Genomic DNA, 27,322 nt, shown 5'->3' with positions numbered 1-27,322 from the left:
CCCCGTGCGCTGCCGGCCGCCCGCCCGCGCCGCCTATCGCGAGAGCACCGGCCTCGCGGCGGGGAGGAGGCGCGAGACGTCGGGGGAGGGAAAGAGGGCAGCGCGCGAGACTTGTCGTGAGGTGCGAGGAGGGAAGGGGCGCGGGGCGGCGTGGGAAGGCGGTGGGTACTGCGTGGGGGGCTCCGCAGGCTGCTCCTGCCGGCCCTGCACCGCCGCCGCTGAGAGTCCGCGCGTAAAGCGGGAGCACGCCACACCAGTGCGGCAGCACGCCACACCAGTGCGGCAGCCTGGCTCCCAGTAAGGCTGCACCTCCAGGCTGCAGAGCCTCTGCTTCCATGCCAGGAGGGCCGCCCGGTTGCGGTCGCAAAAGGAGGCACAGACATAGGCTGAGGATGCACAATGCAGTAGTGTCGCCCTGGGCCAGGACGACCTTCCTGTCCTCTTGATCGTCATCCGCGATCAGCTCAAGCGTATAGAAGCAACCGGCTTCCATGGCAGTAAACTTAATTGCCCCTGAAAACGTCCAGCCAGCACAGGACCTTTCCTGTGGTGCTACCAGTAAGAGGCAGCGTTTGGGAAAACGCCACAGTGCCGTGTTCCAGAGGCTCCCCAGCTCCAGTGACTTGGTGGGAACCAAGGTCCCCGCATCGCTGGGGTTACTGGAGCATCGGTGGGCAGCCCCCAGCCCTCTGCAGGAACACCAAGCTGCCGAGCCGCAGGAATATGCTCACCCGCTGTGCCGTCGAGTGCTACAGCCCACTTCTTGGGGAGCGCGATCGCATCGGGGAGCAGATGGAAGATGTAGTTCACTGTCTTCTAGGTAGAAAAGACAAACCTACAGAGATTCATTACCTCGAGGAGTAATCAAAGCATAGATCATCATCTTGTGTTTCATCTCAGTCATTCACACTCTCTCAGCATTTTTTTGTCTTTGCAAATGATTTCCTGCGGGTGTAAGTTGCCAGTTTCTGTATTCGTTTTTCACAAAAGCAACTTCAAAGTTGTTCTTTTTTCATTTCTTTTTATTATTTTTTTTGGCTATTACATAGTAGGGAACCTTGCTACTGCTAAAAAAAAATAAAAATCACACCCAACACCAAACCCACCACATTCTTTCTCCTGTTTTTACCAAGCTGAAAAGTCTCATATGTCTCCAACGAGAATTTTTTTACTCCTTTTCTACAAAGACATGAAAAACACACTTTCAGAGGGACCTCGACAGGCTGGACAGATGGGCAGAATCCAACGGCATGAGATTGAACACATCCAAGTGCCGGGTTCTGCACATTGGCCACAGCAACCCCATGCAGTGCTACAGGCTGGGGTCAGAGTGGCTGGAGAGCAGCCAGGCAGAGAGGGACCTGGAGGTGCTGGTTGATGGTAGGCTGAACATGAGCCTGCAGTGTGCCCAGGCAGCCAAGAGGGCCAATGGCATCCTGGCCTGCATCAGGAACAGTGTGGCCAGCAGGAGTAGGGAGGTCATTCTGCCCCTGTATACTGCACTGGTTAGGCCACACCTCGAGTACTGTGTCCAGTTCTGGGCCCTTCAGTTTAGGAAAGAGGTTGACTTGCTGGAACGAGTCCAGAGAAGAGCAACAAAGTTGGTGAGGGGTTTGGAACACAAGCCCTATGAGGAGAGGCTGAGGGAGCTGGGGTTGCTCAGCCTGGAGAGGAGGAGACTCAGGGGTGACCTTATCACTCTCTACAACTACCTGAAGGGAGGTTGTAGACAGGTGGATGATGGTCTCTTCTCCCAGGCACCCAGTACCAGAACAAGAGGACACAGTCTCAGGCTGCGCCAGGGGAGGTTCAGGTTGGATGTTAGGAAGAAGTTCTATACAGAAAGAGTGATTGCCCATTGGAATGGGCTGCCCGGGGAGGTGGTGGAGTCGCCATCATTGGAGGTGTTCAGGAGGAGACTTGATGGGGTGCTTGGTGCCATGGGTTAGTTGTTTGGGTGGGTTGGATTGGTTGATGGGTTGGACACGATCTTGAAGGTCTCTTCCAACCTGGTTTGGTTTATTCTAATAAAGGTTTATTTTATTCTAAACAAGTCATTGATGCAGATGAGTGCAAGCACTGCAAAATCATTGTGAAGAATATTTCAGTTCTTGCTGAAAACTCTTTCGGGATGCTGGATTAGCCACAAAGATCTTTCTCACTGTAATTATTATATATGATAGAGATGGACAACCATGTGGAATTTTCCAGCTGGGAATCCTGCCCTAAGTAAATGTAAATAATGCAAATTTTTGGAAGCTTGGCATCCAGGGTAATGTGAGTCTATTAGGATGGCATGGTGCCTCATCATAATTTGGCTGGATCTTTGCCCTGCTGTAACACAGATGCCAATTAGTTATTTGCTGGTTGTGGCCTGTGGGCCATCTTGCACTGGCTCACACCTGTTAACTTCATGTGCCAAAAAAGAATTCATGACTAGGGCAAGAAATTAGGAATTGAATGACAGTAACCTGCCTTGGAAGCATATTAAATATCAGTCTTCAGTTGTTAGTTTTAGAACTGCAAATAATTGCCTTCTCATTCGGTATTTTACTCAATGTTAAAATATTTTAGTCACTTGAAAAAGCCATTTAGGGGTTAATAGGATATTTTACTTGTTAAAAGATTGTCTTCTGGATTGCTTCCTCTTCTGTTTAATCCATGGTTAGTATTTTGGACTCCAGATGTCTTTTTTTTTTTGGGGGGGGGAAAGCAGGTTTCATGTTGAAATAAGAGGAAAAATACTCAGCCTTTTACTGATTGTCCCATTTTTTTTCCCCATTTAAACTCATCACTGAATATGACCTGAATCTGCACACCAATCTGAGTGACCTGATTTGTCTTTTCCTTGTGCTCTAGTTTTCTGAACTGCATGGGTTTGGGTTTGGTTTTCCAGCTTTAAATAAAAGTGAACAAATCATGGAAGGCTTGGCATGGAAAAAGAGTACAGATAGGCATGGTGTGATGCCATGCCTGTGCTCACTGTGTCCACAGAAATACTCTGTCACATCCAAAACAGAAGAGTAATTAATAAAGGCTTATAAAGGGATTGAATATTATATTATCCAAACTAACAGCAAAAGCAGGGGACCACGGAAAGCCTGTATAGCTCCTTACTGATACTCAGCTAATACCTGGTTAATTCTGCTTCTCTTTGCAGTTCCAAATACTTCCTTTCCCTGGCTTCCACCTTCCTTTTTCTCTGTATAAAGAATGCCTCAGCATGCCCTTCTTTTTTAAGAGGGTAGCTGGAATGAGGCTTCCCAGGAAGAGTTTCCTGCCACTCTTCTCTAGCTGGTTTAAAGGGACTTTGATAAGGCAGAACACAAAGTCTAGTCCAGCTTATTCCATAATGTTCTCTGAAATGACATTAATCCGTCTGCTGCATTTTTCTGACTGCTGAGCACACGGCTACATCAATAATTCCTGGAGCTGGAATAGAGATACACAGCTTGAAGCTATGAGGTTAAAACCTCTTTATTCCAAACAAAACAGAAAATGCTAAATGGTGGCTGTTTCTAGGATGCTGCTGAGCAAGAGAATTTCCTTTACAAAAATCAAATACTTAATCATTCAAATTCCTATTGAATTCAAACATTTAGCAAAACCAATGTGGCACAAACCCCAGCTGATCACCTAATCTCACTGTTTCCAAGGCAGACCTGCATCATTAATGCCATCAAACAAGTACAGTGCTCAGGCTTGCCATTTGTCATTCCACTCACACTATACACATAATCTTCATTCTCAGTGTCTCTGCTCTGTATGAGACAGAGGAAATGGCTTGGGTTGTTCTGCATGTTAAATTGTTACACACCTTCTGTTAGTGACCCAGTTCTAAGGGTATTCACAGAAAAGTTTTGGTCTCTATGCTGGAATTGCTAGTGTTTGGCAATTGGCAATCTGCAGTCAGCCTGGAAGACTGCACAGTACTTTGGGATGTTGTATTATACCTGCACAGAATGTCAGTAATGACAAGTAATACCACAGGGTGCATGTCATCACCATGACTCCTAGCTATTTCCCTAACTTCACCTCTGTGACAGCATTCTTTTCTCAAGATTCACACACACACACACACACACACACACACACACACACAAATCATGATACAACTCAAGAATACCAGTTACAAAGATAAAAAAAGTAACTACATGAACTGCAGGAAGAATAAGATTTGCTAGGAAAAGCTTTGACTTAAGGCTAATTGATTACTTTATAGAATGATGCATTGTTTTGTCCAGGCAAACGCAAAACACCAATCCCAGCGCTGCTAGGCTAGCCAAGTAACACGTGCCTGTGCCACTGCTGGAGCACAGCTCATCACCACCACTACAAAGCTCCAGGAAGATGGGAAGAAATGCAGGATTTTATAAAAGAATGCAGGAGAACTAGTAAGTCTGGGACCTTGATACAACCTAGGCAGCATTTACTCATGATCTGAGTCTAGTGAGGCCTGCCATTTGAGAAGTTCTGCATTAGACATTTGTGTAATTCATAAAAATACTCATAGTTCCATGAGGACTTTTTACAGCAAAGATACAACCACTCATGTTTCAGGGCACAAGCTACTTATTGGATTAAGGAGGATTAGGAAGAAATGTCCTACAGGCAGGCTATTCCATACAAGTATATTACATGGTGTATTATTCTAGTGCATCTTCACTGTGAACTATAATTAGTTAGTCTTGGCAATGGAATAATGAAGTAAACCAACTGACAGCCTGGTCCAGGATGGCAACTAGATCTAGATGTAACAAAAGTCCAGTTCTGACTGGATATTATTTGCTTTCCAATGATTCTTTTCTTTCATTATATACCATGAAGGACATTTATGCTTGTTTGTGGTGATGCAATATGTTGACATGACAGCTTTGCACCAGTGTAACCTTGTTCTAGTTAGATTTACATCTGATAAGGAAGTAGAAGATGCAAATATGTAAATATCTATCAGGAGTTAAAAGTATGGCTGTGAGGTTTAGGGAGAGCTTAGTGCAGTAGCCAAATTAACAGCACATAGCAACAAAAGCTCATCAACACATTATAGCTTTAAAGAGACAGAAGAACACCAGTGAATATGCTACTTTCAGTCAGCTTGGACTTGAATGCACAGCAGTTGCCACAGGTGTTGCCTCTAGGTGTTAACAGGTCCAGAAAGGGATGCACACAGGGAAAGGAGCACCAGGTGCATCTATAGCAGGAGTAGCATCAGATGCTGACTGTTGTCACCCTCTCTTTGGGTACCCAAGCAAAGATAAGGAGGGCTATGGGGGTTATTGCACATAATTCTACTGATATGTATGGAAATGCCTCCCAAATTAGAGATGGTACATAATGGAAGCCATGGAAGCAGTGGAGGCTGGCATCAGGACACTTCAAGAGACTTAACGTGTCTGTGTTGAAAGAGAACAGACAGAAAGGGTTTAGGCAAACTTAGAAGGGAGTTGAAAGCGAATGCAGTTTTTGAGCAGAGTCACTTGACCGAGGCAGAGAGAAATGACAATGCAATGAAAGGTACTGATGGGGAAAAATGCCTTTTCCATGAGTGTTGTGCTCAGTTTTCTAACCACAGATTCATCACAGGGCAATGAGTCAAGCTACCTATAACTAACATGACATTCAGGGGAGTCATTCCTCAAAGGTGTCTGCTGAGACACTATGTGGACCTCATCTGTGCCCTCCAAATTCATCCTTGCTGTCATACTAACAGGAAAAGACCAGCAATGATTAATCTGGTAGTTTCCAGTCACTGCCTTTTAATAGGCTGGCCAGTATTCCCTCATTATTACCTTGTGCTTGTATTATTTGTTGTCTTTATAGTCCTGTCAACTAATTTTGATTACACAGGGTGTTCAACACATATTAAAACAAAAAAACAAAGAACACTACCACAGGTGCAGCTTAGAGACTGGCAATTCTTACTTGAAGTACTGCCAGTCCTACCCTCCCCTATTTGTCTCTTTCATCATGATAAACACCCTTTTTCTCAGCATCACAGCAACACAACTCTTCTACAGCTGTCCTATAAACTGAATGGGGAAATTGGTTTGGCTAGAAACACTGGAGCAGGGGGAGGTGCTGCATTTCTTTTTGTTGGATCAGTTCCCCCATCTAGGTTGAGCTAGCACAGTGGAGAGAAAGGAGCAGTGTAGTATCAAGGCAGAAAAGGGAGCTATGTGACATGGCGGGGGTCAGAGTGGCTGGAGAGTGGCCAGACAGAGAGGGACCTAGGGGTACTGGTCGATGGTAGGCTGAACATGAGCCTGCAGTGTGCCCAGGCAGCCAAGAGGGCCAATGGCATCCTAGCCTGCATCAGGAACAGTGTGGCCAGCAGGAGCAGGGAGGTCATTCTGCCCCTGTACACTGCACTGGTTAGGCTGCACCTCAAGTACTGTGTCCAGTTCTGGGCCCCTCAGTTTAGGAAGGAGGTTGACTTGATGGAGCGTGTCCAGAGAAGGGCAACAAAGTTGGTGAGGGGTTTGGAGCACAGCCCTATGAGGAGAGACTGGGGGAGCTGGGGCTGCTTAGCCTGAAGAAAAGAAGACTCAGGGTTGACCTTATTGCTCTCTACAACTACCTGAAGGGAGGTTGTAGACAGGCGGAGGTTGGTCTCTTCTCCCAGGCAGCCAGTACCAGAACAAGAGGACACAGTCTCAGGCTGCACCAGGGGAGGTTTAGGCTAGAGGTTAGGAGGAAGCTCTACACAGAGAGAGTGATTGCCCATTGGAATGTGCTGCCTGGGGAGGTGGTGGAGTCACCATCACTGGAGGTGTTCAGGAGGAGACTTGATGGGGTGCTTGGTTGCATGGCCATCCATAACCCATTATTGGCAGCAAGTACTTTGAAATGCTACAGCACAACTTAGCATAGGGACACATAGGCATTACTCCTATACAAATAATAAATACCCCAATTAAAAATGAAAATTAAACAAAAAAATAGTATTCATACTCCTCCAAGAAGAAATTAATGATTTGTGATTGTAGACTATTCAATCAAATATTAACAGTCTGAATTAGAAACCAAATTGCAGATAGTTAGTTCTGGAGCACAGGTCAAGCTAGATCTAGGTTTTCTTTGTCACTTGTGAGAGCCCACAGCACACAGTCTGTAGCTATCCAAACCCAAGCCCAGGCTTTTCAGAAAAAATAACAATAATTGGTGGTGGTTCAAGGAACCTCACTGTAACAGACTTAGCAGAATGTGAAGAGCAAATGAAAGACTAGGGCAAAGGGAGAGCATTCTGTTACGCTTTCAAGAGGTGCTTTCAACTCAGTAATAAGCTAAAATAACTAGGGTTTTGTCCCCTTTAATTTGGAAAAGCCTAACATGGGGCTTAAAATAACGTTTTTTAAATGATAATTTTGTTGTTTGGGTTGTGACTGCTTTTTAAACCTCCTGCTCATTAAAATATCTGCTCTTTTTGTCTCCCCACTGACTGTGTCTTGGTTATATAAAATTACTGGTGCTTTTGTCATTCCTGTGCCCTGTTGGAGAACTAGCTCAGCAATATTTGTATACTCAAAAAAAGCAAGTAAGCCTTACTTTCTGCTGTGATGTATTCCTTACACAGACAAAATTAAAAGGAGAAATCCTGGCCCCTCCAAAGTGAACAGAGACAAATCACACCTTAAATTCAGTAGTGTTAAGATCTGACCTAAGCTTTTTCCAGGCAGGAGTGCCAGACTGTGTCCATCTGGAGTGTCTCCTTTGGCATTCAGCTTGACTTGTTACATGGTATGTTCAGTAGAGAGACTTGTAAACACAAACTCTTGCTTCTGAAATCTAAGATAATGAAAGTCAAGAAGATGTACTTCACTGATCATCAAATAATGTGCCCCTGTTGCAACTTCAAATGTAGCTCTGCAAAGGAGTTTCAGGAATTACACTAAATTAACTAACAACCTGTGCTCCTAATTAAATTTCTTGTCACAGTTAACAAGAAAAACACTCCCAACTACTTCTGAGCATGAAGGCTCACACTGAGATATGAGGAACAAACCATGAATAGCGTTAGCACATATTGCCATCTATAATAAAGCTGTAACAGGGCAAGTGTTCTAATTTACACTCCTGAAAATCAGTCTGCCTCCGGTCACAGTTGTTACACTTTCAGGATGCCAAGAAGGGAAATGGACCTGGCAATTGTCTCTGGTTGGAAGTGAGAACAATTTTTCCCTTAGCCACATTGGCTTTGCAGAGTTACCAAGAATATAAAAGCATGAAGGCTGACTTCAGTCATGAAGGAGATCTGACACACAAAAAATGAGTTAGGAGCCGTCAGTTGACATAGTTACTAAACTGACTGCCAGAAACTGGAAAAACAGCAACTAGCTTCATTTTCTTTTAACATTTTTTTCCATCATTTTATTACAATGTCATTTGTCAGAAGATGGTCAGGCAGATGGCAGTGTTTTAGGACAGATGTATACTTCTATGGGTATACATATATACCCATAGAGGTATACATACCCAGGAGATGGGGAGATTCAGGCTGGATGTGAAGAGGAAGTTCTGCACCATGAGAGTGGTGAAACCCTGGAATGGGTTGTCCAGGGAGGTGGTTGAGGCCCCGTCCCTGGAGGTGTTTAAGACCAGGCTGGACAAGGCTCTGACCAGCCTGATCTAGTGTGGGGTGTCCCTGCCCATGGCAAGGGGGTTGGAACTAGATGACCCTTGTGGTCCCTTCCAACCCTCACTGATACTATGATACTATGATATTTATATATACACACACACATACACTATATATATTTTATATATATATACTTCTATACTTCTATGGCCACTATCAATTAGATCATCAGATTATAACATTAATAACAACTTAATGTTGTGGTGCCTGTGGCAGTAGCTCAACATCATGCATGCTTCAACTCCAGCTTTTGGAAAGATGAATAGAAGCCACAGAGCACTGATACTAAATTTAAAAGTAAGTTGTAGTTAAGAGTCTTAAAAGTACAAGAACACCACCAAGTACTGGCAAATAAGTTCAACTTATTTTTATTATTGTTATTCCCAGGTGGCCAAGAAGGCCAATGGCATCCTGGCCTGCATTAGGAATAGTGTGGCCAGCAGGAGCAGGGAAGTCATTGTGCCACTGTACTCTGCATTGGTTAGGCTGCACCTTGAGTCCTGTGTCCAGTTCTGGGCCCCTCAGTTTAAGAAGGACATCGAAACACTTGAATGTATCCAGAGAAGGGCAACAAAGCAGGGGAGAGGCCTTGAGCACAGCCCTGTAAGGAGAGGCTGAGGGAGCTGGGATTGTTTAACCTGGAGAAGAGGAGGCTCAGGGGTGACTTCATTGCCCTTTACAACTACCTGAAGGGTGGTTGTAGCCAGGAAGGGGTTGGTCTCTTCTCCCAGGCAACCAGCACCAGAACAAGAGGACACAGTCTCAAGCTGCGCCAGGGGAGGTTTAGACTCGAGGTGAGGAGGAAGTTCTTCACCGAGCGAGTCGTTCGTCATTGGAATGTGCTGCCCAGGGAGGTGGTGGAGTCACCATTCCTGGAGGCGTTCAAGAGGAGATTGGACGTGGCACTTGGTACCATGGTCTAGTCATGAGGTCTGTGGTGACAGGTTGGACTCGATGATCCTCGAGGTCTCTTCCAACCTTGGTTATACTGTGATTACACTGTAACTTTAACAACCAAAGAGAAATGACCCTTTCAAGCATGTGAAGGAGTTAGAAATCTCCTTTAACAAATTTCTTAGTAGAAGACATCACACAACATAATTACTCAGAGAATACTTTAGGAAAAAAGCAACAAGATTCACTCCTCAGGTGATGAAGATGCATGGCTGTGATTGCTAAAAGCTTCTTAGCCTGAGCCTGCTTACATGTATAGCTAACCAAAGCCAAGGCTGAGAAATTACAAACATATGACAATTTTCCTTCCTGCTGCTAGAAATTCTGTCTAATCTCCCAGCAAGTGGTCTCACTTGGCTCGTGCTCAAAGCCTGAAAGAGATCCCAGTTTCCTATAGCTTAACATAATTTGTATGTCAACTCAGTGAACAGAGGCATTACAAGAAACCTCCTGGCAGGCTCACACCTTTGCAAGCGTGCATGTGTTTTATGCAAAGCGAGCAGGGAGGCACAGAGCATGCGTGATTGCTGTGCTTTCCCCCAGGCTGGCTAGCCCATCCACTCATCACAGTGTTCAAAGTGAGTGTGAGTGTCCACATTACCCAGTGATCTTCATTTTGTCTGAATACACAGACACAAGTACCAAGCAGCATGCACAAATCCTTTACATAACAAACCAGCAAAGGAGCTCCATGAATTTCAGCCAACAGTAGGTCAAGCCACATGAGGTAAAGGCATGGGTAATAAACCATTAGATTTACTTCATTTTCTCTCCTAGTTACTTTATGCCTTTTTAAACTTGCCTTAATTAAATTCATTCTTTAAACTTGTCTTAATTAAATTCATTCTGGAACATAAATATCACTCAGTTTCCACTGATCTGGAAATGGCTCTTTTCAGGCCAGCAAGATTTCTGCCTGGAGGCATTAACTAGAGCTAAGAAAGGAATCAGTGCTTATAGAGATTGTTTTACTATGCTCAGTGAGTTTGCACAACTGGCTTCACACTGTACTTCCCCTGTGCCAATGTTTGTTTCTTTCAAGCAAAAAAAGGTTTGTAAATAATGGCCCCAGAGTATTATCTGTAAAACAATGTTCTGCTGCAAACACAAAACCAACAGATACTACTTACCTTATGCATCTAAATAACTGCAAGATGCTGAGGGGTGCTGTTCTTAACAATACTCAAGGAGAGCTAACCTATGAAAGCAAGGGCAACTATTTGCAATCACCATGCCTACCTTTTGCAATGGTTTATATTCAGATGAAGAACCCTCTTTGTAAAAGCAGATGGCACAATGATATCCAATCAGGAATCACTATCAATGTACAAGAAACAGTTTCCTGCAGTGCTTGTGACATTGGTTGGAGGGTACCTGTGAGGCAGGTAGAGCAATCAGAGCAAAGAGTAGCAGATTTTAAAGGGATCTTGTGAAGAGCAAATGGGGAATGGGGAAACATAGATTCTCTTCCAATGGCTGCAGTAAAATTACTGTGTAAGCCACAGCAAGCCATCATCCTATAAGTCAAAATTAAGCCTGCAATATGAAGCATTGCTTTTAATGTCTTGGATTCATTTAAGTCCTAATCACGGATCATAGAATTGTTAGGGTTGGAAGGGACCTCAAGGATCATCCAGTTCCTACCCCCCTGCCATGGGCAGGGACACCTCACACTAGATGAGGTTGCTCACAGCTACATCCAGCCTGGCCTTGAAAACCTCCAGGGATGGGGCTTCCACCACCTCCCTGGGCAGCCTGTGCCAGTGTCTCACCACCCTCATGGGGAAGAACTTTTTCCTAACATCCAATCTGAATCAACCCACTCCTAATTATTTTTTTCCCATTAAGAGCCCCATGAAATTGTCATAGAAGCAATTATTGAAAAATCAGGCGGAGGAGTTAGTTGTATCTAGTACACAGGAGACCTGTTGTTTTTCAAGTTCTAACCTGTGTTTGTACTTTCCTCTTTATCATGGTGATGTTTGCAGCAATAAAAGGGCATTATGTGCTGGTCACTGCATCTGCTTTTGAGATAAAAGTGTGTTAGCATTCCAAAGGGTCGAGGAACAATTCCAAGGCAAACGAATTCTGGAGCACTGATGCCAGATGCTGAGTATATAAAGCAGAAAATGAGAAAAGCAATTTAGTGTGTTCCTGTTCCAGGGAGGAGTATCACCCAGAAGGACAGTGAAAGAGGTGAGAAACTACTAAGAAACCAGAGAGACAGGTTTTTTTTCTCCATTAACATGTTGTTTTCTTTTTTTCTGAAAAGCCAAGGTACATAGAGGAGCTGCAGCCATTATTCAAGCAAAAAAGCAAAATTATATATATATATATATAAAATAACAGGGATATATAATAATTATTATTAATATATAATTAAATAATTAAGGATTAAACTAATAACATCAATTATGCATTGATTTCTGTAAGAGGTTGTAGATTCAGCTCCACAGCTCACTAATATGTACTCTACGTTTACAGACATTTTAGTCTCACAGACAAAATATTTTCACCTGGCCTATTTGTTCAAACTCCATAAAAGAGGCAGAAAATAATGGATCAGATCCCTAAGTATAAATTAGCATCACCTCCACAAAGGCAGGTTATCAATTTGTCCAGCTCAGGTGCTGACCACTACTGCCTCACTTGCAGCTGTATTAAAATGCCTAATTTCCAAGTATGCAAAAACAGCTCTGCAAGTTCTAGGACTAATCAATCTGTTCTTCAAATCCAGCGGAGCAGGGGTATGCCTCTTGGAAGGGTTCAAAGATAATTTCAGGTCAACCTAAGAAATTTAACATGATTCTCTTAAATACTGAAAATTGTAGCATGCTTTCATAAATTGTCAGAACCACTGATGGCTTTTATCACTTGCCACTGAACCTCAAAAACATGCAGCAGAAGTATAACTGTTCTGATACAAGCAAAGAGAAAGGGAGAGTCTGTATCTTTACACGTGCCTCTTTGCTGAGCATATTTTATTTGGTTATATATGTAAACCACCTTTTTTTTTTTAAGCACCTTTCTTTTTAATCTTATGGTTTCTCCTAAAGGCTCTAAATAAATAAAGACTTCTCTCCATACAGGCAAAAGAACTGAATAACAATGCTGAGATTTGTTGTCACCCTCTTTGCTGTCATAACATCATCCTCCTGCAAAAAATATGGATGCCTGGAAGGGGACACCCACAAACCGAAGCCAAGTCGTGAGCCAAATATGCAGGAATGCACTCTGTACTCTAAATGTAAGAGAGGTTTGATGTTTGCTTAACATGGTCTAGAAGCACAGCTTTGTACACACTAATTGTTTTGGCAGTTCCCTTAATTTCTCAAAAATATATATGATGCAGTATGCATTGCATTTGAAAAGCTTCCTTCGTTGGCATTTTGCTGCATGCAAACCAGGAGTAAGAGTGTGGTTCTTAACAGAGTCATCCACAAAATTAATTCTCATTGACTTCATTTACTTCCTTTTAAACATCCTGATGCAGGTTACCTTTCTTGGAGCCCCAGCTGCTTAAAAACTTTACAGAAAAGATGGATTTGGTTTATTGTGATTAAGCCATTACGAATCAATTGCAGCAGATTCCAAAAGGGAGGTCGAAATCAAAATTCCATAGTGAGGAAAATATGAGTATTTACTATATTTCCTCAACTCTCTTTTTATGCTTGGTAGGTTTCAAAGTTAGTGTTTCCCAGGATCTAACACCTGGCAGAGCGCTAATAAGATTTTGGGGGCTCTTCAGGCACACCTTGACTAACCACTTTTGATGGCAGTCCACCTCACTTAGCTTTTGTACTGCTGCTTCCAAAAGCAAAAAAATGTTAGAGCTCGGGGTACTTTTCATAGTTAGTACTGAGAGTCTTCATCATGGTACAGACCAAAACAGACTCATCTTACATTTTGAGTTGACTAAATATAGTATGGAAGAAAGTCCTTATTGCGTGATTTCCATTTCATTCCTCACAGCTTCCTGTTGCTATGCAGACTTCACAGGGCAATTGGCTCGTTCCCCAGTAATTAAAGTAAACAACAGCTACTGGAACAGATGTGGGCAGCTCAGTAAATCGTAAGTCAGCTTTGATGTTGTCTCTGTCCTGGTTCAGTAGATCTGTGCTGTAGAAGCCACACAGCTAATGGTAACACCTCCTGGAGTTGCCTGATGAGCAGTCCCTAGGGGTGATGCCACCCAGCCTAATTCCCATCATCTTTTCTCTGAACTTGAACAACATCTGAATCCTCTCCTCTTCTGTCACAAAAGCCCATGAATCCCTAAACATATACTGTTTGTGCAGAAAGTTTGATGCCATTCTATCAAGAAAGGGTTATGGGATGTTTCTTTTCCCCCTAATGCTAGCAATTAATTTTCTGGTTTTAGCAACACAAAATAACCATAAACCTTGTAGGTAACCACCACACCACACTTCTGTAGCTCTTCAAAGCAACCAGTACACACCACTGATCACGACCCCTAGTCAGTAGAGACCAGGCTTTTCCCTTTGTTTAGAAAGCAGACCAACTGGTTTATTAAATCTCACAAACTAAATGCACAAGAGTCCAGAAATCAAACTTCTGAATATTTAGAATAAAAATTCTTGCAGTCCTGTGGGGTTTGTAACAATGAAGAATGTCTTCATAATGAAGTGGAGGTTTTTTTGTACTCCATTAGATGTCAAGAGTTGTGAAACATGGCAAGTTATAGAAATAAAAGCATGAAAGTACAAAACAATTAAGCAAAACCAGATGTGCAAAAGTAACAGCTATTGCCTGCCACTCCCAGAAGAGCAGCAACAGCATTCATTTTTAAGTAACTTCAGCTGGGCTGTGGGAAAATCTTCAGATGAGTGAGACTAATATATGCTACAGCACAGAGGAAGGTTTGCCCTATAGTTTTAAACTACAGTTTATTATTGCCTGGACTGGTTCTTGCCAGGAAAACATGAGGCCTCAAAAGTTTACAGAAAGCTTACACAAATAGGGCTGAAATATGCATGGAAACATTTGTGCAGCCTTTAGCTGGCAAGGGTAATTGCACAGTCAGAGTCTGCACACAATGCCAGAGGAATGAGTTTGGAGCCTAGACACTAACAGGGCAAAAGGTTGCTTTGCTGTTTTTTTTCTCCTAATCTGTAGTATTGCATCCACATCAAAGAGGCCTAGAAAACTGAGGCTATGGCACTGATGCTAAGAAACAGACTTCTTTGTGGCTTTTCTCACCTACCACAGCTGTGAAGATTTTACAAAGAAAATTGAATGCTTTTACCGGTGTTCTCCACATGCTGCTCGCTGGATCCATCCCAACTCCACTGCTGCTATTCAGTTTGTTCCACTCTGTCAGAGCTTCTGTGATGATTGGTAGGTTCAGCTTTTTATTGAAGTATTTTTATTTATCTTTAATATGCCTGTGTTACTGGGGTGTCAAGGAGAGTGGGTGGATGAAGCACAGATCTCCCAACCTAGTGGCTTTAAGAGTCAATGGTGTTACACAACCTTTATGCCTTTTCTCCTGTTCTTTCTCTTAGTTTCTTGTTTGCCACCTCTACTTTTTCATCTGCTAAGCTACTACTCTCAAAATAATAATAACACAGGCTGAATGCAGGATGGAGTCACTAAAGTCTGCCAGAGTTAGAATAGAATAGTGTAGAGTAGTGTAGAGTAGAGTAGAGTAGAGTAGAGTAGAATAGAATAGAATAGAATAGAATAGACCAGACCAGACCAGACCAGACCAGACCAGACCAGGTTGGAAGAGACCCTCAAGATCATCACGTCCAACCTATTATCCAACACCACCTAATCAACTAAACCATGGCACCAAGCACCCCATCAAGTCTCCTGAACACCTCCAATGATGGTGAATCCACCACCTCCCCGGGCAGCCCATTCCAATGGGCAATCACTCTCTCTGTGTAGAACTTCTTCCTAACCTCCAGCCTAAACCTCCCCTGGCGCAGCCTGAGACTGTGTCCTCTTGTTCTGGTGCTGGTTGCCTGGGAGAAGAGACCAACCTCTGCCTGTCTACAACCTCCCTCAGGTAGCTGTAGAGAGTTTAGTCACTCTGGGACAGCACTGCCCTGAGGGTGCAGTGCAGAGGCATCAGAACTGCCTGACACGACGGAGGAGCCCTCACCACATTGACAGGCACCACCAGCAGTGAAAAGTCCATGCCTGTGAGTTAGCATTTGTGCAGTTACTGTTTTAAATCTAAATACCTGATCATGATATGATAAATTTCTTTTCTATGTGTAAAATTACAGAATCATAGAATGGGTTGGGTTGGAAGGGACCATAAGATCATGCAGTTCCAAGCCCCCTGACATGTGCAGGGACACCTTCCACTGGATCAGGTTGCTCAAAGACCCATCCAGCCTGGCCTTGAACAATTCCAGGGAAGGGGCATCCACAACTTGTATTTTCTCATGCCTCACCACCCTCATATAAAATGCACTACAAAGCAGACACTTCCTGCATACTTTTAATTCATAAACCAAATTAGACTAGTTTGATAATTTTTTTCATCCTTGGCTTTTTCTCTTCCCTTCCATAATTTCTTTTGGAAAATCACTTCTAAAAGCCCAAATCTCAGAGCAACTTGCAGCCAAGTAATGCTAAAAATATTGATAGAAATGACCAAGCACAACAGCAGTTCATTTTGTTTCCCAGAATACAGCATCAGAGAATCAAGTGCAAGGTACTGAGTGGGACAGCTCAGCACCTATCTGTCATTAGACTTGGGTAAGAGCATTAAATCCCCACAGGGTACTGAGATTTTTTTTCAGTAGTCTATATCCAGCATATATCTCTCCCTCCCTCTCTGTTTTGAGAAATTGGACCTTAAATAATATCATGTGACATAAGTGTCAGTCAGTCCCATATTAATGTTGTGCCTGGTAACTACAGTCACTTGTCTGTATGGTTAAATTGTGTGAAGCATACTACAAACAGCACAGGCTCTGTTCACACTGTAGGATTAAGACTGCTAGCATCCCTTGAAAGTAATGAACTGCGAATGTCTGAATCCCTTAGGCTGCTCTGAAAATCATGGAAAATTGTTTTAATACTTCTAAAAATGTTATAAAAGAGCTTTTCTTGGAAGCAGAGAAAATATAGAACACAAGGTAGCACACAGTCGTCTTGAGCTGTCTGGTGCACTGCTTTCCCTAGCGGTTATGCAACTTGAATGGTATTGACACAAGGATCCATTTTCATTCTCTTCTTCCCTCCAAGGGCATATCCATGTATGCAGTGCAGTATTTTGGGAGGATTTGTCTTTAAATATGCCTCCATTGCTTTCTGCCAGAAAAGGAAATGAAGCATAGCTTGGATTTGTAATGGAAGATAGTGAGAAGGGCTGATGTATTTCTCAGCTTGCCAGGAGTTTCCTCTAATGATGAGTTTTATTTCAGTGTTAGGAAACTCCATGTGTCTCATGGATCAGATTGGTCATGTGCAGCCTTCCTTTCTAAATTTTCAGTAATCTTCTGAAGTGAAGCCAGACTATTGATTTCCTTGAAGACTGAGCCCTTGAACTTGTCTTAGCGCCCATAATCTCAAAGCTCAAAACAAACCAGATGTCATCAAAATTTGAAAGTGAAGAGAAGTGATCAAAATTTGAAAGTATTTGGGTGTTAAAACACTGGAGCTGCCAGGGAGCTTTAGAATAGGTAACTAACAGGTTTAGAATAGGTAACTAACAGGTAAAGTGATAAAATACCAATATTGAAAACAAATGTACCCCAGCAGCACATAAAGGCATCACCCAATCACTGCTATATCCAGTGAAAATGTAAAGATGAAAGAAAATACACCCTGTCAGTTTGGTGTGCCTCTATGAGCTGGTTTAAGCCAGCCTTAGGACATACAAGATTTGTACCAAAGCGTATATGGTAGGTCAACATTACATAGCAAACCCCTCAATGTCCCCAAGGTACTGCCTGAACCTCCAGATGAATGGCATTTTTAACTTTTGCTGTTGGAAACTAAGGGGGTTGGGGAGGTGATTGAAAGCTGCTGCACAGGAGAAAACTGACCCTTTTCCATCCATCTCCTGGCAGAGAGTAGGCTCTACTCTAAACAAATACTGACCAATGGTCTAGTGCCCCTTTTGGTGTCAGAGATGCCTGGCCTGAATCAAGAATGTAATGATGACCCATTACCACTCATGCTAGTCTGTGTGCCTGACTAGTGCCAATGTCAAACCCATTCCTTCACCCTGCTTAGGGCCTGAGGCTAGGAAAGAGCCTGGCCAGAATTCCCACTCTTTCTGGTGATTTAAAGTAACATTTTAACATGTTCTATTCACTGGAGTCCCTTTAGCGTGCTGCAGCACTGCTAGAGATGTGACCTACTTTCTCTGCGTGCCGTGAGTGTGCCTGCTGCACACTGCATGTCTTTGTGGCCAGAAATGTGCAGAGGATTCTGAATGAGCAGTGACTTCATTTAAAAGAAGTTCATCCAGCTAGCTTGGGGCTTTCCTTTTCTTCCTATTGTTTTAGGATTCCTTGTTCGCACTAGTCCAAAAACTACTGCTTTTGAAAGAGCCTGATGTACAAGCCATTTTCTGGTCCACCTGTGAAAGGGTCCTGTGCCCCCTTTAAAAGACAAAGAGCTAATTACAAAAAAATTGGGGGGTGGGAAGCAGCTTTGAGATAAAAATATCTTGCCCATTGTGCATATGATCAGGGAGGATCATATTCTTTCTAGGCAATTTACAGCCTTTATTTTATATTACTGCTTACAAGATATGAACAACTCAAAGGGTACAATTTTAGACCTTTACCCTGCAAGCCTCTGACCCATCCTCCTTCACTTCTAGTTTAACTTCTTTGAAAATATCCTTCTGACACTGACAGCCTAGTAGTCGATACCATCTTGTTGTCCATATTTCAGTACACCTCCCTCCACCCCAGGAAAGACTTCCTCTTTTCCCATAGCAATTTGTAAACACAACCTTTCAAATGCAAACTTTCCCCACATCTCCTTCAAGCGACTGTTGACTCTCCTCGTGCTTGTGCTCTGTCAAAACTGAATACCAGTGTTCATGAAATTCCCTCCCACACACTCCCTCTGCTCAAGAACATCATAACCAAGGAGAGAGCACTGTCTGACTGAGCATTGCTCCGCAGAACAACAGCCCTTTACTTAAGTTTGTGAGTATAAAACACAGTGGGTGAATTGTTCAGTTTTCATTGGGATTTAAGTCTTCCTGGCCAGCTCAGAATCAATATTATGGAATCAATAAGGTTGGAAAAGACCTCAGAGATCATCAAGTCCAACCTGTCACCCAACACCTCATGACTACTAAACCATGGCACCAAGTGCCACGTCCAATCTCCTCTTGAACGCCTCCAGGGATGGTGACTCCACCACCTCCCTGGGCAGCACATTCCAATGGCCAACAACTCTTTCTGGGAAGAACTTTCTCCTCACCTCAAGCCTAAACTTCCTCTGGCACAGCTTGAGACTGTGTCCTCTTGTTCTGGTGCTGGTTGCCTGCACATGGCAAGCTAAGACACTGCCCATTTCCTCGAGATCTACTGCTCAGCTGCACTGTGCAACCACACCATGTTACCAGCACAGCCTGTATAGACTTTTTGATTTGGATCTGAATCGACTGAGAAAAAAAAGTGAGATAAATAACTGTGTCTTCCACACTAATCTCCATGAAGGTATGAAGCCTGCAAAGATGATTCCATATGTGTCCGTAACTGGCTGACAGACTGGGAGCGGGATGCAAGTGGAGGAAACCGCTGTAAGAACAAATGTATTCCGTACAGCGAGGTAAGAAAACCTCATCAACTGGAGCAGAGGAAATGGCAGTAAGAGTTATTTTTCATTCATTTTTCCTGAATATAGGGGTGTAAAATGCAGCAGATGATATTACTTCTTTTTACTTCAGCAGTTTCAAGTCATGCCTGCATCAGATTTCTAGAGTACATAACATTTCAAATATTTATGATGATGTATATCACAGAATCACAGAATCACTGAGGTTGGAAGAGACCTCAAAGATCATCGAGTCCAACCTGTCACCACAGACCCCATGACTAGACCATGGCACCAAGTATCACGTCCAATCCCCTCTTGAACACCTCCAGGGATGGTGACTCCACCACCTCCCTGGGCAGCACATTCCAATGGCAACAACTCTCTCAGAGAAGAACTTTCTCCTCACCTCGAGCCTAAACTTCCCCTGGCGCAGCTTGAGACTGTGTCCTCTTGTTCTGGTGCTGGTTGCTTATAGACAGCAATAAGGTTCCTTCAGGTAGCTGAAGACAACAATAAGGTCTCCCTTGAGCCTCCTCTTCTCCAGGCTAAACAATCCCAGCTCCCTCAGCCTCTCCTCATAGGGCTCTGCTCAAGACCTCTGCCCAGCCTCATTGCCCTTCTCTGGACACGTTCAAGAGTCTCAATGTCCTTCTTAAACTGAGGGGCCCAGAACTGGACACAGGACTCAAGGTGCGGCCTAACCAGTGCAGAGTACAGGGGCACAATGACTTCCCTGCTCCTGATGGCCACACTATTCTTGATGCAGGCCAGGATGCCATTGGCCTTCTTGACCACCTGGGCACACTGCTGGCTCATGTTTAGGCAGCTGTCGATCAGCATCCCCAGGTCCCTTTGTGTTTGGCAGCTCTCCAGCCACTCTGACCCCAGCCTGTAGCTCTGCATGGGGTTGTTGTGGCCAAAGTGCAGCACCTGGCACTTGGATTTGTTGAATGCCATCATGTTGGACTCTGCCCACCTGTCCAGTCAGTCGAGGTCCCTCTGCAGAGTCCTTCTACCCTCTAACAGATCAACATCTGCTCCCAACATGGTGTCATCTGCAAATTTGCTGGTGACTGATATCACTTACTCTAAGTATATATACATTTAATTAATCAATATTCATACCACCTGCAAAATCTAATTTCAAGCAGAACTAACATTTTCACCATAGTGAGGGTTAGACAGTAAAAAGAATGAATTTTGTTCAACAGAGATGCTGAGATGCATTTTATAAGGTGCCTTACATACTGTGAGGCTTTCCACACTTCTGTCTTTTGTATTTGGGACCTCAGTTTCCAAATCCCCAAAGAATTTTTAAGGTTGTCTTGCTGGTTAGGCATCCTTGCCCTTTTATTTGTATTACCTTGCTATGTTCAATCCTTCCCCATCCTCCAGTTCCCTAAGTCCTGATGTTCTTCTAAATGTGTCCTTTTTGTTCTCCATAGAACTCTCCTATCTCTGATGTGTGCTCATTGTGTCTGCCAAGGGCTAGGCAGAGCAAGCTTTGTTCTACATAACTCCGATGGTTTGAAAGCAGCACTGACAAAAGCTTTCTGAGAGCTTATTCCTTCTTGGTTGGTTTTCTTTTGAGAGAGAAAGAGAAGGTTTAATGGTTGCAGTGGCTAATTTTATAAGGAAAAAAGATAATAAAATGAGACTTGACAAGACTTACAGGAGCAAGGCTGCCTGGAACCTGATCTGCAGAACTTTCAAGGGTCAGGTAGGATTTTTTCTAGGGACTCATGAGGGTTTACCATCAGGACAATATAATAGCTCAAAACTGCTATACTTAACTTGAGTGTTTTTAACAGCTGAACTTCACCAAATGCAAGAAAACTGCCCAAAATAGAGAAGTAAATGAAATTTAAGTATGGTGCTTAGGGACTGGTGGTACGGCTTGCTGAGATCCCAGATTCACTGTTTTGGATTCCAGTCAAGTACATGCACTTCCAGAAGTCAGTTCAGCAACTGATACAAGTGGAAGTCACAGTCCAGTTAGCGCAGGATTGCTGTCTGCCTTACTCAGGAAGGTGGCCAAAACACAAATGGGCTGCGGAAACTTACAGCTTAGTTTCCCAGATGTGCTAAATCATCAGGAGTTGCAGATGAAGTGAAAAACGAAATGATAATCTCCATAAATAATCTCCAGGCCCTTGTCAAAGTGTCCCTGGTCCAGAGATACAACTTTTTAACCTTCAATTCCCTCGTACTTGTTTCTCATAGAAAATATACCATCTGCAGGGAAAAACATAGATAGAGAATCCAGAAGTCTTATCACTTGCAGCCAGGCGCAGCTATTCCTCAGCTAAAGGGAACCACACCCTAAACTGCCCATGTTTTTTACCAAAAATAGGCTTGCATGGTAAGTAAGAATAAAGATTAAGTTTCTGCAGAGAAATTAAAAAAACACATTTCCCATATGAAAATTACATGACAGACAAACACTAGGCTCAGTCGGTTTGGACTCAACTCACGGAAAAGAAAGTCACCGGCAGCCAGAAGCACAAACAGTTCTCCCAGTGTCAGAGCACTGTGGACAGATGCTTACTTTCTTTTGATGCCCTCAGCCCTACTTTTGACATATGCAAGTGGTTGTGAGGACTACTAGGATCATTTGGAACAAATGCTGAATATGGAACAAATGCTGAATATTAAGAATGCACACTGGATTACAGCCAGTTTTAGCCTGGCCAAAATGAGGCACATTTTGTCATTGTTCTCCCAGCTGAGCACTCCCCGAGCAATGTTAATGCACAGACTAGAGCATTTTCCAAAAAGCTGGAGAATCAGAATCCTTTGGAGTAATTCAGAGGCATTTGGTAAATAGGCTGTGTGCACTGCATGTTTGCTGCAGCGTTCTGGCTCTGCTCTGATCTTTAAGCAGAGTTAGTAGGAGGATCAAAATAGTTTTGTAAGTAGAAGAACGTGAATATGTTACAGAACCTGTCAGGCACAGCAATAGGATGTAGCCATGTCCCTAAGAAAACTCACATGACAGCTTCTTATGCTTTCTGGAATTATTAGCTAAAAGTACAAGAATAGTGGGAAAGAAACAACTCAATCTCCCTGCCTTGAAAACACAAGGAGAGAACTAGATACGGCAACCTTTCAGGTTCTCACCTTGCATTGCTCCCAGTGCACTAGCCAAACTCCACACTCCTCCTCCAACAACTGCAGCATCTGTGGAGTGAGTCTTGCCTAGAGAAGGTATGAACTGAAATTTATTTTACAGACTACAACCTTTGGGGCTATATGGAATGGTCTCTATATTCATTATGAAGGATAAATTTCTAAGGCAAGAGTTATGACTGTGATTTTTTATCTGCCTTCCTGCATTGCATAGGTCAACGTAGTTTTGCATATAGGGACACAGGGGGACATGAGAACTTGTGGAAAATAGGTGCAGCAAAAGAAGCTGCAAGTCTGCTTCCTTCAGAGAGATAATGGTGTCATGGTCAAGATGAATCAGTCAGCAATGGGGCCCAGCAGTCCTGCTGCCTGGCCCAAAGCTTCAGTCATTAATACTCCCCCTTTCTAATTCCCACGGCGTCTACTCCTGCTATTACTCAAATCCTCAACCTCATCCTTAGCTTTGCTTCTGGGAGTACCCAAAGCTTCCTTTACAGAAACAGAAAAGATTGAACTTCAGCCACAAACAGATGGAAGAAATACAGGCAAGATAAAGTGTAAAGTGTACATCCTGCCTACTTGGTGGCTGGACGTGATAATTCCCAAGCTAACACTTCTTTAGGCAAACTCAAGAGGGGTGGACAGAAGGTTGTCACAACATGAGCTTGGCAAACAAGAAATATCTTTGTTGTGCTTATACAGGTCCTATGATATAGGCCTTAGAAAATGCAGTACCAAGAACAGGAGAGCACCAAGAAGCTGTAGTTTACAGTTTTGTGAGCCAGAAAGGCCATTGCATCACTGGACACAGAACTTCGGAAGTTTCTGTGTTCCTTCTCTTTGTCTGTAAGGCGCTGCCCAGTCATGATGTACATTGCAGCAGACACATTGAGGTCCCATGGAGCCATGACTCCACTGGACTGCCTCTAGTCTGTAGATATAAAGATTCTCACAAAGCACTGCCTGGAACTTTCAGCCCTCTGTAGATCCTGCAACATATCAGAGTCTCACACAGAGCTTTGGTCTGTCGGCCCCCAAAGGCCAGATGTGCCCTAAGCCCCAGGGTGCAATCAAAGAACTGGCTGTTGATCACTTGCACTTTGTGTAATCACTTGCTCTCACCACAGGCAAATCTCTTTTGCTAATTGTGGGACTGGGTAACATTTGAAGATGTCTCAGAAGCCCGAAGCATGGCACACAGCAAGACAGTCATAGACTGCAGACTGATTTTTCATAACCTAGCACTGATTTTTTAGAAGTGAAAAATGTCAGTTTGGTACAAACTGAGAGTAACTCAATTATTTGCAAATGTAATCGAAGCATCTCTTATTTGACTCACAGATGTATGCAAATGGGACTGACATGTGCCAGAATATGTGGGGCAAGTCATTTAAGGTGAGCGAATCTTCCTGCCTCTGCTTGCAAATGAGCGAGAAGGACACGGTGGCGATCAAGTATCTCCGCTCCGCAAGCTCAGAGGAAAGCTCCAGCAGCAGCAGCAGCGAGGAGCATGCCTGCCAAAAGAAACTCTCGAAGTTTGAGAAACTACAGAGAGAGAAAGGGGAAAATGCAAGATAAATGCTGGTGGATGTATGTCAGGACAACAGAAATCATCGTGGAGGCTGGCCTCAGGGCATCGATACGCCAGCCTGCTTTATCCCTGACTTCCTAGAACATAATAAACCAATGGCTGGTTATAGTAATCTTCCTCTGATGTTTTTGCATCTGCATCACAAAGCTCCCAGAGACAGGTTAGCACAGGTGTAATCTTATGACTTGAACTCAATAGCTAGAAGCCTGAAGGTAAGATCGAGGGATTGACTTTCAAAGAGGAGAGGCAGAGGCAGCTTCTGTTGACTTAAGGTGGAACAGTGAGAACTAAAGGCCTCTGGAAAGCCATGCAAGCGATGCACAAAATCTTCAACCCAAACAGTTCATTAGCACAGGCACAGAGCGCTCCTGTCCTGAGTCCCTGTGTGCCTGGCTCTGTTCAGACGAAGAAGAAATGCTGCAGGCAGAAACAGGTCAGTGAGCCTGGCTACTGACCACTGAAAATGTATTTGTTTTGTATCTCAAAAACATAATTGCAAACCAGGGGATTGTGGTGTAGTAGATGAATCCCTGGATCCATGTATTGCCAGTATGCAGCATGCACGGTCTGTTGCACTGCACTTTCTCTGTAAACAACAGCAGAACAAAAGTCTCCTACAATATGAATTGGAAGCATCATTTTTAGTGCAATTAATCCCACTAAGTGATTTCGAACACAGTGATCTCTCTGACAAGCACAAATGTCAGGGAAGGCCCCAATCAGCTCTCTCCCAGAAGTCATTCTGCTTCCCAGCATCACTGTTACACACAGTCAAAGCAAAACCAAAATCTGCACCAGTCCCAGAGGGACTCCTCAGGTAAGGATGAATGAAATCCTGCTTTTAATTATGCATCCATACTCCCTCTGACACCACTTGTAGGGTGGGCAGGTGTGGGCCATTCTGTACAGCCTTTCACACTCGTATCACCAAGAAACCATGAGAAGGATTTAATTGGGCTTGGGGGGGAGGTCAGATTATCAAATGGTGAAAATCAGCATCATCTCAGTGCTCGCTGTGGAGCTAGGCACCTTACACCATTCAAAGATCTGGCCCACAGATAAAACAATGACTTGGCACATTCTGTTAAACTAGGAGAATCTTAAAAATTCAGCACACTTTCTTCACTGGGTTGGTTGTTTATTGGAAGGGTTTCACACTGCTGCAATAGTAATGCTAAAGCCATTAGGTCATGCTCTGCTTCCAACCAGCTTCTCAGTAGATTTAACAATGGACTAATTCTGCCAGCACTGAATTGGTTTTAGAACGATACTTGTCACATCTGTATTTTGTGCTAACTCCATTTGTCTTGCTCTTTGAAAAGAAACAAGAATATTGTCTTCTGTGAATTCTGACAGTCTTTTTTTCCCCCCCACTTCACTATCTCGGCTCTTTCTTCTCCTTTATTGCATCTGAATCAAAGCAGAAATTTTCCTGCTCCTTATTTTGCTGTGCTCAAAATTTAAGAATTTGTTATCCCTTCACAATGCCATAACACCTTTATTTTTATTTATTTATTTTTTTTAATCTATCACCACAGCCAAAGATTTCCTTTGTGGGTTTTTTGGTTAAGTATAGTACAATTGCTTCTGCCAGTGTGTCTGCTCTTTCTCTTCTCGTTCCACTTTATTCTATCTGCTCTGGTTAAGTTAGTCTTTAAACCACGCTCCACAAACAATTCTTCCATGCTTAGTTTTGGGATCACCCATGAGACAGATGGTTGCATGCTCTTAAACAGCACTGGATCCTAAGGGACCAAGACCATTTAGCTCCTATTCATAACTTTCCCACCGACTCATGAGGTACTCCAAGCAAACCGGTTAACTCTTTTTGTGACCCAAATCATTTTGCAGACCTCTAGGTCTTCTCTTTTCTAAGCCAAAAAAAAGTCAAGAACCACTCAGTTGTCCCTCACATAGAAGGTGTCCCATACCTCCTGGTCATTCTTTCATTGATCTAGATGTGTTTTATTAATATACAAGTTATCACCCAAAAAGACTTTCAGTCTTGATTTAAAATTCCAAATAAAGGAGAATTACCAAATGCACCTGGTAATTTGTTTCCTCAGGGTTAAAGATTAACCCCAATGTAGCATTTGCTGTTTCAGCTTTCAGACACCATTTTTTTGCTAAAGTCTGTTGCATCAAAGAATTCTTTAGTAATCACTATTGCTTTTCTACTCAGCAGCACATACACTGGATCAAGTTGCTTCTTAGCAGTTAGCTCTATCTTAACCCTACTTAGTTTACATATGTCATTATCAGACAATCCCTGTCACCTTAAATCATCCTTATGGTCCTTCTCTGTACCTTCTGCAGTCATTAGTACTTTCTCTAAATTGTACAAAACACAGCTATGTTCCATGGCAGTGTTAAGGGTGATACACAGAGAGTACACTGTGTCCCAGCCTCTCTACACACATCTCCCTAATTGCACTGCCCATGTCTACAAGAGCATCGTTCTGATAATTTGCATGCCTCCCATGTCTGTGTGCTACAGTTCCTCATTTTTCCTTGGACTTAACTCTTTTCCATGATGCAGGTCCCTGCTCCCAGAGGCGTGAACTGTGATCTCAGCTCTTACACTTATTGCTTTGAACTTGGTTGTATTAACAAAACCTTTGTGTTAACACACCGACCTTCCTAAGCCACTGTTTGCCTTGTCTAGCTGCTTTATGCTCACAGTTATTTGCATCTTAGACAATCTCTGTGTCACTCAGAGATGCCACCAGTGGTGATTTCATATTTTCAGAAAGGCTAGAATGACTCAGATAAAGCAAAAATAAAAATAACACAAATCAATAAAAATCAGACTACAATACACTGTGAAGGTGAACCAGGGAAAAGAAAGATCCAAGTGCCTGGTGATTGCAGGCATCCTCAGCTAATGCTGACCTGATTTGGAAAGTGCCTGCTATGCATCACAGCTCAAAAGTGCATGCACTGCTCCTGGACCCACGCTGGCCCAGACAACAATATCTCTGTACTTAGTGACATTAGACTGCCCGAAGGTCCTTATCAAAATGTCACAACAGTAGATCAAATGCTTTGTGAAACAGGTTGTGAAATATGTTTCTACACTAACCTGTAGGAGACAGATTCACAACCTTTATCAATAAATTAGATTTATCAACAAGGCAATGCTGATAAAAATAAAAATCATTGCCAATTATTGATTTATTTAGGACCTGGCTAAGCATCAGCTTTGAACTGTGCTACTTGGGACTGGTGTCACGTTAACCATAACG

General features: G+C 43.2%; 1 protein-coding gene across 2 annotated transcripts; it reads left to right on the top strand.

Annotated features, from left to right (window-relative positions):
- The first annotated feature begins 66 nt into the window (after nucleotides 1-66).
- Nucleotides 67-24,344, top strand: LOC137442193 (riboflavin-binding protein-like). Of its 2 annotated transcripts, XM_068140529.1 has the most exons (7): nucleotides 90-121; nucleotides 11,578-11,785; nucleotides 12,679-12,836; nucleotides 13,562-13,661; nucleotides 14,819-14,947; nucleotides 19,258-19,369; nucleotides 23,828-24,344. In XM_068140529.1, the coding sequence occupies exons 3-7, from the start codon at nucleotides 12,698-12,700 to the stop codon at nucleotides 24,062-24,064; spliced, it is 717 nt and encodes a 238-aa protein (XP_067996630.1). In that variant the 5' UTR covers nucleotides 90-121; nucleotides 11,578-11,785; nucleotides 12,679-12,697; the 3' UTR covers nucleotides 24,065-24,344. The 2 variants fall into 2 exon arrangements, with proteins under 2 accessions (XP_067996631.1, XP_067996630.1); XM_068140530.1 differs by lacking the exon at nucleotides 11,578-11,785 and having other exon boundaries at nucleotides 67-121.
- Nucleotides 24,345-27,322: the final 2,978 nt, after the last annotated feature.

The sequence above is a fragment of the Melanerpes formicivorus genome, unplaced genomic scaffold (genome assembly GCF_026170545.1).
Source record: "Melanerpes formicivorus ecotype bairdi unplaced genomic scaffold, bMelFor1.0.p_v2 SCAF_7, whole genome shotgun sequence".
Lineage (NCBI taxonomy): Eukaryota > Metazoa > Chordata > Aves > Piciformes > Picidae > Melanerpes > Melanerpes formicivorus.
Note: the sequence above shows the minus strand (reverse complement) of the source record. Positions and strands in the feature narration are given on the sequence as shown.